This window comes from Sturnira hondurensis, unplaced genomic scaffold (assembly GCF_014824575.4).
Source record: "Sturnira hondurensis isolate 20B ecotype Veracruz unplaced genomic scaffold, ASM1482457v3 Scaffold0019978, whole genome shotgun sequence".
Classification (NCBI taxonomy): Eukaryota; Metazoa; Chordata; class Mammalia; order Chiroptera; family Phyllostomidae; genus Sturnira; species Sturnira hondurensis.
The window spans coordinates 162,097-174,203 of record NW_028092609.1 but is presented as its reverse complement, the minus strand read 5'-3'; the positions used below and the strand labels follow the sequence as shown (position 1 = coordinate 174,203).

General features: G+C 50.4%; 1 protein-coding gene across 1 annotated transcript in view; it reads left to right on the top strand.

The window, feature by feature from the left end:
• ARFGAP3 (ARF GTPase activating protein 3) overlaps window positions 1–12,107 on the top strand; it is a 42,958-nt gene that overhangs the window by 19,482 nt on the left and 11,369 nt on the right. Inside the window, exons 7-11 of the mRNA XM_037028491.1 lie at window positions 884–943; window positions 2,609–2,655; window positions 3,195–3,334; window positions 7,060–7,188; window positions 7,621–7,743. Coding sequence (XP_036884386.1) covers window positions 884–943; window positions 2,609–2,655; window positions 3,195–3,334; window positions 7,060–7,188; window positions 7,621–7,743 — 499 coding nt within the window. The remainder of the gene's footprint in view (window positions 1–883; window positions 944–2,608; window positions 2,656–3,194; window positions 3,335–7,059; window positions 7,189–7,620; window positions 7,744–12,107) is intronic.

The window sequence follows — 12,107 nt, the reverse complement described above, 5'->3', positions numbered from 1 at the left end:
ACAAACAAGAGTCAACCAATAAGTGAGTGCATATGTGAAACAGCAAATGGGTGTCTATTTCTCTCTCTCTCAAAATAAATAAAATATAACTTTTCAAAAAGAAAAGCCCATATTCATTAGTAGTCAGTCCCTGTTCTCTCCTGCCCCAACCCCCGGCCCCTGGCAACCTCCGGGCTGCTTTCTGTTTATAAGGGTTTGTCTGCTCTGGACATTCCATGTAAGTGGAATCAGACAATAGATGGTCTTTTGTCCCCCGATTCTGGTGCCTAGCATAATTCTTATAGGTTCATCCGTGTTGTAGCTCATGTCAGTATTTTTTTTTATGACCAAATAACGTTCCATTGCGTGGATAGACTACATTATGTTTACCCGTTTTTCAAGTAATACAATTAAAATGGCAGAATGATTTTAAGTAAAGACTTTAGTAGAGATCCTAACCAGGATCATTTTCGGGTCAACTGGAAAACAGGGCAGATCGCTTGGTAACAGAAAATGCAGGTTTCTATCATTGCTATAATTGGTGTTAGAATTTCCAAATATTATCGCGTGTTGGGTGTATGCGCCACATGTATACTAGCTATCTCAGAGCAGTTTACTTCAAAACAGGAGGTTGTAAGATAGAATTCTGAAGGACAGTAATTAGGGAGACCACCAAGATTTGTCTTCTGTAAAGCAACTGCATAAGAAATACACTTCAATTTGAATGCACTTTTAAATCAAAATTCTTATAATGATGAAATAGGATATGGAGCTAAAAAGAAAGGGACTCGTTGAAAAAGTTGGATAAGATACATAGCACTCAGCAAATTGAATATATTACATATTCAAAAGCAAGTTTGATGAGTATATTTTCTGCATTAATATCAATATTTTTAATTTGCAGGTGGACTAGAGCAAGGACCAAGTGTGGAAGGTCTTAACGTACCAACCAGGGCTGCCTTAGGTAATGTGCGTAAGAATATTATGATGTGGCCTGGCTGGTGCGGCTCACTGGACTGAATGCCAGCCCGTGTACCAAAGGGTTGCTGGTTCCATTCCCAGTCAGGGCACGTGCCTGGGTTGCAGGCCAGGCCCCCAGTAGGGGGCATGTGAGAGGCAACCACACGCTGATGTTTCCCTCCTTTTCTTTCTCCCTCCCTTCCCCTTTCTAAAAACAAATAAATAAAATCTTTTTTTCTGAAAAAGGATATTCTGATTTAGAGAGTGAGATTCATTAAGGAAAAAAATGAATCTTGTCTTTGCATTCTGCCTAGAATTTATAGAGTACATGGCACCATGATTATTAATCTCTAATTTCCTAATGAGATTTTATTCAGCTGTTCTGTTTAAGCCGGCCCAGTAGCTGTGTCCTGCAGTGACACCTGGGGGCCTGGCGGTCTGCAGTTTGAGGGGGGCTGGTTAGCAGAGGTCACCTGGTTCCCAGCGTCAGCAGAGGTCAGGGCACCCCCTCCAATCCTGTTTACTCAGGGGTCTCATAGCACTCTCTTCTCTTTCTGATTTTATAATAGGTGAGCTTAGTCTTTAGTTTTCTGTTACCAGGGAAGTATAATCTGAAATGGGTGCATATGGCACTGTATTCATTGGAAAGCAACTGCTTTAGTGAAAAATAGCTATTAGAAGTGTCTTTTCATTGTGCATTCAGTCTTGGAGGGCGCTGGGAGCAGGTTCTGTGAGCAGTAGAGCACACGCCTGGAAGTCGTGGAAAGAAAAATGTTCGTGGGTCTCTCCTTGAAGTGGAATGATGTTATTCTCTCATTAGGGCTAAAGATTTTAATCTTTTGTTGTTTGTGGTTTTATGCTATTGTTTCCTAGTAAAGCACATTTTCAGCTTTGTAAAAAAAAATTAAGACTTTATTTTAACTGAGTCTCTTACACATGATTCTAAAAACAAAATATATATTCTATGATTAAAGTTTTCTGAAAAAAATCTTAAAAGCTTTCTCTAAAAGCATTATATATTTTTGTGCAATTTAGAAAGTACTCATACTAAAATAATACGATGTTTTGTGTTTCTTATCAATTAATGTGATAAAATCGGTGTATAACTGAAGGTGGAAAAGCATATCACTTACTGCTTTAGTTGTATACATAATGCCTGGCTAACTGTGTGTTTTAAAGGAATTTTGAAAGTTTTTGAAGGCTAGAGGTTAGTGGGAGAGTGTGTTCCAATGAGCGAGAGACATGCTCCCTAAGGGAGCGATGGATGGGGCCGGCCCAGCCTCTTTGTTTCTCTGCTGTGTGGCGCCCAGAAAATGTGGTTTCTGAGTCGGGACGCTGTGTGCAAATACCGAGGACTCCACCTCGGCGAAGCTCTGTTCTTGGAAAATGCGCTCATGCACAGGGTGGCGCCAGAGGAGGGCTGTGGTGCGCAGGACAGGGCTTCTTCTTGTGGTGTTGTTTAGTAATTACTGCATTTTCCATGTGGGCGGCTGTCAGCTTGCTCGTGCCCCACCCGTGTTTGTCCTCTGGTTGACAATCTAATGCGGAAAATGGTATAGTCTCTTAAATAATAATGTGCAGAATCTTAGAATTTTTTAAAGAGAAACACTAAAAATATAAGAATACATATTTCAATTAGTCTGACTTCCTACTTTTTATTTTTTGACAGACGTTTCTTCTATCATAAAAAAGAAGCCAAGTCAAGCTAAAAAAGGAGTGAGTATGATGTACAGACGCCGAGAGTTCAGCTCTCAACAGCGTATACACCTGAGAAGCCCTCTCTTGTCGTTTGTACTTGTTCTGAGCTGTGTTATGTGTAATGAATCTGGCCCCAGTGAAGACTGTGTTTAGCTCAATGCGGTGGCTGTCACACCAGGTGGAGATTTTCGGGAATGGGCACTTAGCACTTCTCCTGTGGATGACAAAATTCCAAAACCAGCAGCGGCTTCCCGGGAGGTTCTACTATTGCTGCGTTTGCGGTGCCGTCTCCTGGGGGTGGGGGGTTGTCTTGTGTTGAGCCCTGGGGGCAGGTGCCAGGGTTGGAACCCTGCCTTCGTCACCAACTGGCTGTGCCTTCGCTTCACTTGCATGGGTTTTGGTTCCTCTCCTGGAAACTGGGGAGGCGTGTTGTGCCCGCTTCCTGGAGTCATGGGGACCAGAGAAGAGAGCAGGTGTGAGGGGCCTGCCACAAACGTTAGCTGTTGCCACACAGCTGTCAGACAGTTTGGGTAGATGTAACCCTATATGTCTTCCAGCTCGGGGCCAAAAAAGGAAGTTTGGGAGCCCAGAAACTGACGAACACGTGCTTTGATGAAATAGAAAAACAAGCCCAAGCTGTAGATAAAATGAAGGAACAGGAAGGCCTGGCCAGGTCAGCACCTAAGGAAGAATCGATGTAAGTTTAATTTACTTCCAGTAACACGGTTTTAGGGACCGAAACTATTAATTATGCAGTTCGCAGAGGTACTTGCTGGTGCCACTTATTTTTACATGGATATGAGGGGATGATGTGAAATTTAGTTTTACGAAAACAAATGTCACAGCGATGTGTGGTCTGGAAGGGAGAGAGACCGGGGCAAGGGGACGCAGTGACAGTTCCTGGCTGTGGGGCAGGACAGGGGTAGCCTTGCTGGGAAGGGAGAGGCAGGTGTGTTAGCACATGTTAGGACGTGGAAGGTGCTCAGCACCATTAGTATTAGGGGAATGCACAGTGAGACACCACTCCAGTCACTAGGTGGCTACAACCGAAGGACAGACAGTAGCAAGTGTTGGCGAGAAAGTAGACAAACTGGAACCCTTATACCTGCTGGTGGCAGGGTAAAAGGTTAAACATAAAGTATGACCCAGCAGTTCTGCTCCTAAGAGAAATTGAAACATATGTCCATATGTTCACACAGAAACTTGTGAGTGTTCATAGCAATGTGAATCCCTGTAGCCAAAAAGTAGAAACGATCAGATGTCCGCCAGCGGACGAGTGGACAGACAGAGTGCAGTGCGTCTGTGCAGTGTAATGTTGCCCAGCCACAGACTGGAACAGCACACTCACTCGTGCTTCAGGTGGCAAGCCTCGGAAAGTCTGTGCTAAGAAGCCGGTCACAAAGCCCACACGTGTGTGATTCCACATGTATGGAATGTCCAGAGTAGGTGAAGCCGCAGGTAGGAGGTGGGACAGTGGTTGCCCAGGGCTGGGGGCAGGGGTAGGGACAAGGAGGTTATTGGTAATGGGTACGGGGCTTGTTTTGGGGGTGATGAAAATGCTCTGGAATTAGGTGGGGGTGACGGTGGCCCCTCCTTATGAACACACTAAACACCAGTGGGTGATGTACTCTGAAAGGGTGAGTTTTATGCTGCGTGAATGATGTCTCAATAGTGAGAAAAGTGTTCATAACTCGACACCCCGTTGAACGTGAATTCTGCCTCTACGAGGGAAGGCCGTGGGTATGGCCGCTCAGAGGTGTTGAATCACACTTGGCACGGAGGAGAGGGGGAAGGGAGCGTTTAAGCGAATGAAGAAGAGAGAATTAAGGCCTGTGTGTGCCAGGGGACAGGCCTGGACTGGAGAAGCTGGAACAAGGAAGGGGACAGTGAGGGCAGGTGGCAGTTTTCAGGTGCCATCTGGGAGGAGCGGGGTGCTGAAGGCAGCAGGACAGAGAGAATGGGGAGGGAGCTGGGAGCCAGGAGGCCGGCAGGAGGCTGATGTTAGGTGAACATGGGAGGAAGCAGAGGAGAAACGTGGATGTCTGGGAAGAGCCCCGAGTGGCTATGAGTGAGCCCGAGGGGTGTGGGCACGGCCCGGAGGGGAGGGCAGGCAGGAGTCCTGTTCTCATGTGTTTGTTTCAGTCGCTCGGCATTTCTCTCATTTTCACGTGTCTTCTGTCAGTTTTAGCTTGAGTGATGACAGGCTGCATGAGGGACACTGGAGCCCTTATGAGGCTGTTCTGGGGAGTAACTTGGTGAGTGCACAGCGCCTAGCACACGGAAGCCGTGCCTTGGTCCTCACGCCACCGGTGCGCTGAGCGGCGCCTGCGACTGCTGTTTCTCACTCATTCAACTCCTAGAACACAGGGCCAGCACACCACTGTGCTTGGGTTTGAACGTGGTTCGAGAAGATGTGTGTGAAATGGTAGTTGTCTCAGACTTCACCGTGCTTTCCCTCAGCTAGGTGTTTGACCCTGGGGGAGGGAAGCTAAATCCGTGTGTCGGGCAGACTCTGTCCCTGGCTCAGGGGGTCCCGTCCCAGAGCACCCAGCCCGCAGGCAGGTGGGTGGGGCTGGTCGCTCACAGGGGAGCGTTCGAAGTGCTACGAAAGCGAAGGCGCAGGCCGTAGGGTACTTACGATTTCTTTGGGGAACCCCGTGTTGACAGCTCTCTGGGTCCTGTTCCAAATGCGCCTAAGTCCCTGTCCTGCCGCTCAGACCCGACGCCACTTGGGGTTGCCAGACCGGTGACGTGCCCGCTACAAGGGGCGTGTGTGCTCCTTAAGACGTGAAGATGTTATTCTTCTGCAAGTTAACAGAGTTATTACCTTTATTAAAGGAAATGGAGTTATTAACTTTACTAAAGGAAATAAAGTTGTTTGGGTTCAGTAAGCTGCCAGGGACAGTGTCGTTCCCAGCATTGCCGGCCTGAAACCGGACTGTCCCTGCAGTGCCCTCGCCCTTGCCCGATGGCAGATTCTCACCCCCAGGTGCCGTGCACAGGTCCCGGGAAGTGGGAGGAGAGGCCGAGCTCCCCAGAGTGCACACGCTCAAGCTGAGCATCTCGCACGCCCTCCCTGGAGCAGGGGGAGGGGCTCCAGCCATTCTGAGAAACTCAGTCCGGACCCCTGATTGCATTAGCGCCTCCAGGGCGCTGCTGTCCTGTGGGCGTGGGCCCCCCCCACCCTGTGGCGGTGTCCTCGGGAGGCAGACCTCCCAGCAGAACCATTTCGTCGCCGTCCATTCGTCTTCCAAAGGAACCTGTTGCTCCAGTGGCATCTGTTCCTGATTTTAAACAGATCTGGTGTTTCCTTTCCGAAATTAAACTTGGAAGAGTACTTTTTCCTGAGTAATAAAATGAGTGTATTGCCATCACCTGCCCTGTAGGACCCGTAGTAAAGAAAACAGACTGCCAAGTTAAGACAAAATGAAGCCCTGCTTGATTGACTCAGGAAGGAAACAGTGAAAGCACAGTTACTTGTTCTGAGCGAGAGACGCTGCGGTTGCTCCCTGTTACTATGCGGAAGTGCATTCATGTTACCACGAAGTTATACTGTACCTGGGTTGTGAGGAATTCGTGACATCTTGCACAGCTTTATAAAGTGGATGACAGCGTAGCCATCCCAGTGCGGTGGACGGGTTGCGTTTGGGACCTGAAGCGCGGTCGCTCTCTTCCGGGTGACCAAACGCTCTGGTTACGGCCACTCGGGGCAGTTTATGAAAAATGAAGTCGCTGTAGCACGTTCGGAAATGCGAGAGCCAGGGCTGTGTTCACCACCATTTTGGTGCAGTGTTTTTGACAGGTGTTTGACAAGGAGACACCCAGTTCCCAACTGGCCCTACAGAAAAATCTACCGGCAGAGGGGTGGCCGTTCTGCTGCAGTCGCGCTCGGGGCCTGGTCCCCACAGAGGGCCTGGGGGGAGGGGCCGCTGGAGCGGAGCAGCGCTTGCAGTTGGCCGCCCTCCCAGTTCCTCTGTGCCTGAGGTCAGGTGCGCACAGCGTTGTCTTAAACCAGAAGGAACCAATGAACTAGCCTCATACTGTGCTGTGCAGTGTGGGAGTGTAATAAACTATCAGCCCAGTAAGGAATTCTGCTTTTTACTATCCTGTGTAGAAGTAATTTTGGTGTACATCGTTAAACATAGTAGGTCGTATAAGTTACTCTTAAATATGGTAGTAGGTAATATAAACTAGGACAGCAATGTGGGTTCGGCAGTGACCAAAAGCGACTAGAACTTAACTGAATCATCTCGAGCACCTACCCAAAAAAGACCTTTGAAAAATGCCAACTTGCCATTGTGATTGTTACTTGTGGAAAGAAGCACAAAGCTAAAACTATGTGACACATTTAATTTTGCTTAGTATTTTAACTGAAAGGCACAGAAGTAAAGCTGAATTAAGGAGCATTTGGTTTTCTGGCAGCGTTTCATCCTTACGATTGGCCTATAAGGACCTTGAAATTCAAATGAAGAAAGAAGAAAAGGTGACCATGAGCGGGCAGAAAAAGGCGGAATCCGAGAGACTGGGCATGGGGCTCGGGCACTGCAGGAGGTATGTGCCTGCTCGCCTTCTCGGTTCCAGGGCTTGAACCAGGCTGCTGATCCCACGTGGGTTTGTCCTGCCTGGATTCAACCCGAGCAGTGTCTCCTTAGTATTCCTTCTTTTCTTTGAACGTTTTGCTTTACACTAGTGCTCAGTGTGGCGTGAAAACTTGATTTGATTCTTCGGAAACGGGAAATGGGGCTGACTTGTCATTCAGTGGACGCCGCAGGGGAACCGAAGTGTGTGACTGTATTTTGTGTAACTAGTTACAGTCCTCACTAATGTCCATGCCAAAAAGAAAGTTTTTATTGTCCCCGTTTATAACCTCACCAGTCAATTAATTTTTGTGCGAGTATAGACGAGAACATGCCTTGGTGAACACAAGTGTCTTTATGGGCAAACATATGTGATTTCTTTCCCATTTTGCTCTGTTCTTCCAAGTGGCATTTCACATTCCGCAGTGGCAGACATGCAGACCATCGACCAGGAAACGCCAGTCGTGGCAACACCGAGGAAAAAGCACAGCGAAGACAGTGACGAGTCCTATTTTACTTCCAGCTCAAGGTAATCTGTTCAGACTGGTCTGTGAAGTGTTGTTTTGAAAAGCAGTGACTAGTATGTACATATTCATTTATTTGCGTTAGAAGCAAATACAGATCAGTTTACTTCACTGTTTTTAAAACCTTTGGCTGGAGTCAGGGGTGTCCTTTGAAAAAAGTTGGGGACACATTTGTAAGTGGGCAATGTTTGCTAATGTGAAAACATTTGATAATAAGGTAGGAAAGTTGTGTTCATCTAAAATGGGAAATAGGAGAAACACACCACCTCCCAAAGATGGATATTAAGTTGCAGTCTTAGTTCCAGAGTCAGAACGTTTATAGCTGGCCTTCAGGTGGCCATCTGGTTTGGGAATGCCAGCTCAGGAGTCTCCCATGGCAGCGCACAGTGTGGGTAAATTCTCCGTGTGTGTGTGTGTGTTTAGTAGCAAACAACACTGTCGTTAGCCCTGGCTGGTGCGGCTCAGTGCACTGAGTGCCGGCCTGGGAACCAGAGGGTTGTCTCCTCGATTCCCAGTCAGGGCACAAGCCCAGGTTGCAGGCCAGGTCCCCAGTGGGGGGCATGCGAGAGGCAATCAGTCGATGTATCTCTTGCACATTGATGTTTCTCTCCTTTTCTTTCTCCTTCCCATCCCATCTCTCTAAAAACAAACAATAAAATCTTTTAAAAAAATATTAAAATCAAAATGAAGAAAACACTGCTGGCACTCTGAAGGGCTCCCGGGACAAAGCCTCCCCCGTCCCTGCGCGCTCACTGTCTGGTCAGGTGTGCAGCCAGCCGTGGAGAGTGCGGCCGTCTGGCTCCAGGGGCTGCAGGGGCAGGGAGAACGGGTTTGAACTTGAATCGCCTCACCCCTGAGGTTCCTCCAGCAACCTGACCAGCACAGGGAGAGCCCTGCTGAAAAGGCGCCACGTGAACATGGGGTACGACTGGCAGTGGCCGGTGGCAGCTGGGAAGCCAGGGGCTGAGCGTCCAGGCCCAGGGGCCAGGCGACCTGGGTCGGAAACCTGGCTCGGTCGCTTCATGACGGTGTGGCCTCCGCCAAGTTATTCCACCTCTTTGTGCTGCAGCTTCCTGGTCCGGGAGTTCAGGACACCAGCCGCGGCCCCCTCCCCGGGGAGTACGAGGGTCCCGGGGTAACCCAGGTAGAGCGTTGGGGTTGTGCTCGGCCGGCGTCGATGTCAGTCTGCCTGCCGCTGGTAATGTGAACCCGAGTCAGGAGACGCGCGGCTCCGTCTAAGTGTTAATCACTGTTGTTAGACCTTCAGCAAACCCCAGCGAGGGCCACCCTCAAGCCAGCAGTGTGGGGAACTGTGTCTGTTGTTAGTGGGCGGTGCTCATGAGCAGGTCCCCACGCAGCCTCCTCGAAGGGCTGCGGAGCGTGTGGCAGGTGCACAGGCTGGAGCGGTTCCACACGCTGACACTTGTGGGCTCACTGTTCCCTCATCCAAGTGCCTGGAGAGCACTATCCTTAAAAATCTCTCTTAGTAGAGCTTCAAACTATTTCAAGTCCAGGTATTTTACCCCAAAAAACAAAAATCGCTGGCTCCATGGTACTAGCCGTCAGCCCTTCAGAGGGCCAGCGGGCCTCCTGCTTGCCCATTGGGAGCGAATGGTGCCTCGAACCAGTCTCAGCTCACTCAGCAGGAACACCCGGGCCGTGCCTTCGAGAGTTATCTACATGCTTGTCCTGCCGGGTCAAAGGAGGGGCTGGACTTGGCGCGGAAGCTACGTGCAGATCAGAGCATGTCAGCCACACACGTGGCGAGGGAGCACGTGTGGTCAGAGGACTCTGGGTAATAATGTGGGTTCGCCATTCGCCCCTTGGGAAGTAAAGGAAGCAAGTCTCGGGTCAAGTCAGTACTGCTGCTGCGTGGCCCAGCGGGGGCAGGAAGCGTCCCTAAGAAACTTCAGGAGAGCATCCCTGCTCCTGGCCACCGATAGGCTCCCCCCGAGGGGCTTCGCCTGCTGGTCGGCAGGTCCGGGCTGCTGCAGGCTTCTCCGCCCCCGGGAGCCTGGTCGGAGGAGTTAGCCCTAAAGGCCTTCGTTGCTATGAAACAGTTATTTATGTTTGAAACCTGGGAGCAGATGGTGTTTTTATACAGACTGCGCTCGCTGGATTCCTGCCAGCGAGCCCTTGGCGTGTTGTTTGTCGGGAGGCAGCGCTGGCCTTGACCGGGCCTGGGCCGGACCCGCCGTGAGCAGAGCAGGGGCGCCCTCGGGCCTCGGCAGGCCCGGTCGTCCCACGGAGAGCTCTCGTTGCTTCCGAATTATTCATTAGCCCATTAGAACTCGAATGTTATGAATTATGGAAGAGTGCTATTTCTATTAAAAATAAGGTCAGCCATGTCTTTGTTTTCTGGTTTTTATTGAGTTCATTATTTCCGGGACATAGGCAATGCAGTTGAGTATCGAGTCCAAAATGGGGAGACTAGAACAGCTTGCTCAGCCCTCTGACGGCAGTGTGGCCCTCAGGAGGGCCGACCAGCTCGGTCTCTAACTCGGACCTGCGACGCCAGGGCGCCCCCGGGAGGGATCCTGAGGGCGAGTGGAGGCAGAGTTTGAAGTGCAGGTTGTCGAGGACTAAGATCTGGAAACTGGAGCCTGAGAAAGTCCACCAGGACTTGGGGATGAGATCCGGAGGCTGCCGTTGTGCGTAACTCAGTCGTTTTCTGAAAATCTGACGCCACTTCACTCCATCGCGTTGGTTTATGTGCATGAGTATTTTATTTCCTTACAGTGGCGTCCAGTCTACAAACTCCCGAGTCCCAGTTCCTCAGGGTTTTGAAGACCCTGGATGTTCCAACCGTCCCTGCCGTGCCCCACGTCCCCCCAGGAGACTGTGCAGCCCCTCCCCCTCCTCCTCCTGCTCCTCAGTCCCTTTGTACTCACCTCCCTGGGATTCTGAGCGCAAACCTGCCAGCCTCACAAGAGCAGGGACTATGTCTCCCTGCCCTGTACCTTCACCAAAAGGGGGCCGCCCCCCGTAGGTACTTACAGAGTACATGTTACGTTCTCCACTGAATCGGTCTTAGTTCTTTCCCTTGGGCCCTTACAAGTAAGTCCCTCACATATTTGAAGGTAACTCTCCAGGCTAACACACACGCCACACCTTTCAAACCTCCTTTCTCTGGGATGACGTCTGGTCACTTCGTTGCCTTGGTCTCTGCCCAGAATGGCGACGGCTGGCTGTCCCTCCAGCCAGAGCCCCTGGCTCCGGGCTCCCCCACTGGTCCGCACAGGGGTGCCTGGCCAGCTTCTAGCTGGAGTCCAGACGCACTTGGGATGCTTCACGTTCTCCTGCCAGAGAGAAGGCTGGCCTGGCGACATTTGTTCGTGATGACCCTCTTGCCAGAGAAGGCGGAATTGGAAATTCCGCTTTCTCTCCATTACCCACATAAATTCACACTGTCTCAAACAGCAGATTCACCCCTGCTCTCTTTTTTTTGTTTCTACCACGAAAAAGGGTATTTTTGTTCTTACCTTCCCCCTGCAAGTCTTAGCTCATCAGGGTCCCTGCCTTTTTGTTTTATATTCTTCTTTGCTTTAAGATTGTATTTATTTTTAGAGAGAGGGAAAGAGAGAGAGAGAAACATTGCTGTGAGAGGGAAACATCAGTCAGTTGTTATTCCTACGCGCTCTGACCGGAAATCAACTTGCGACCTCTTGCTGTATGAGCTGGTCCTCCAACCAGCTTCGAGGCCAGGGCATCACAGTCTGCGATTTTCTCTCACTGCATGGGACTCAACGCTGAGCAGCAGCTGAGCTGGCCTCTGGGCAGTGACCTTGTTGGGGATGCTCAGCAAGTTAGAGTGTAGCTGGACGCAGAAGGGCGGCTCTCTGAGTCTGCAGGTCAAGGCCGCAACTCCAGTCTGAAGGGGCCTCTGCGCTACGCTCCATTTCGGTCCGTTTCAACAATTCGTAGCTCTGTGTCCCGACTCCAGAGCAGGCCGATGAGCATCATTTATGTGACGTGGAAGGTACTGTTAGGACCGAAGCCATACCCTGTGGCTCACGTGGCAGGGATTGCCGACACGGAGCTCCTCGGATGCGGCCACATCCCAGGCCCAGCAGTGTCACTTGTGACTACCTAACTCGGCGGGACGGGATGCCACAAACACGAATGCCTAACCCGCAGTGGGCTGAACTTAAAGGTGTCTCGTGCTGTGGGGATAGACTAGGTTTGCTGCAGTGACAACATCCCCCCAGTCTTAATACAGCCAATGCTCCTCCTCGGTCACTGAAGTCAGCTGAGGGTGCAGGGGACTGTCCGTCCAGACCACCTGTCCGTCCTTTGGTGGCACCTTGATTGTCCAGATAGACAGAGGCTTCCCCTGCCCAAGGCTGCAGCCCCTGGAAATTGATGGAAG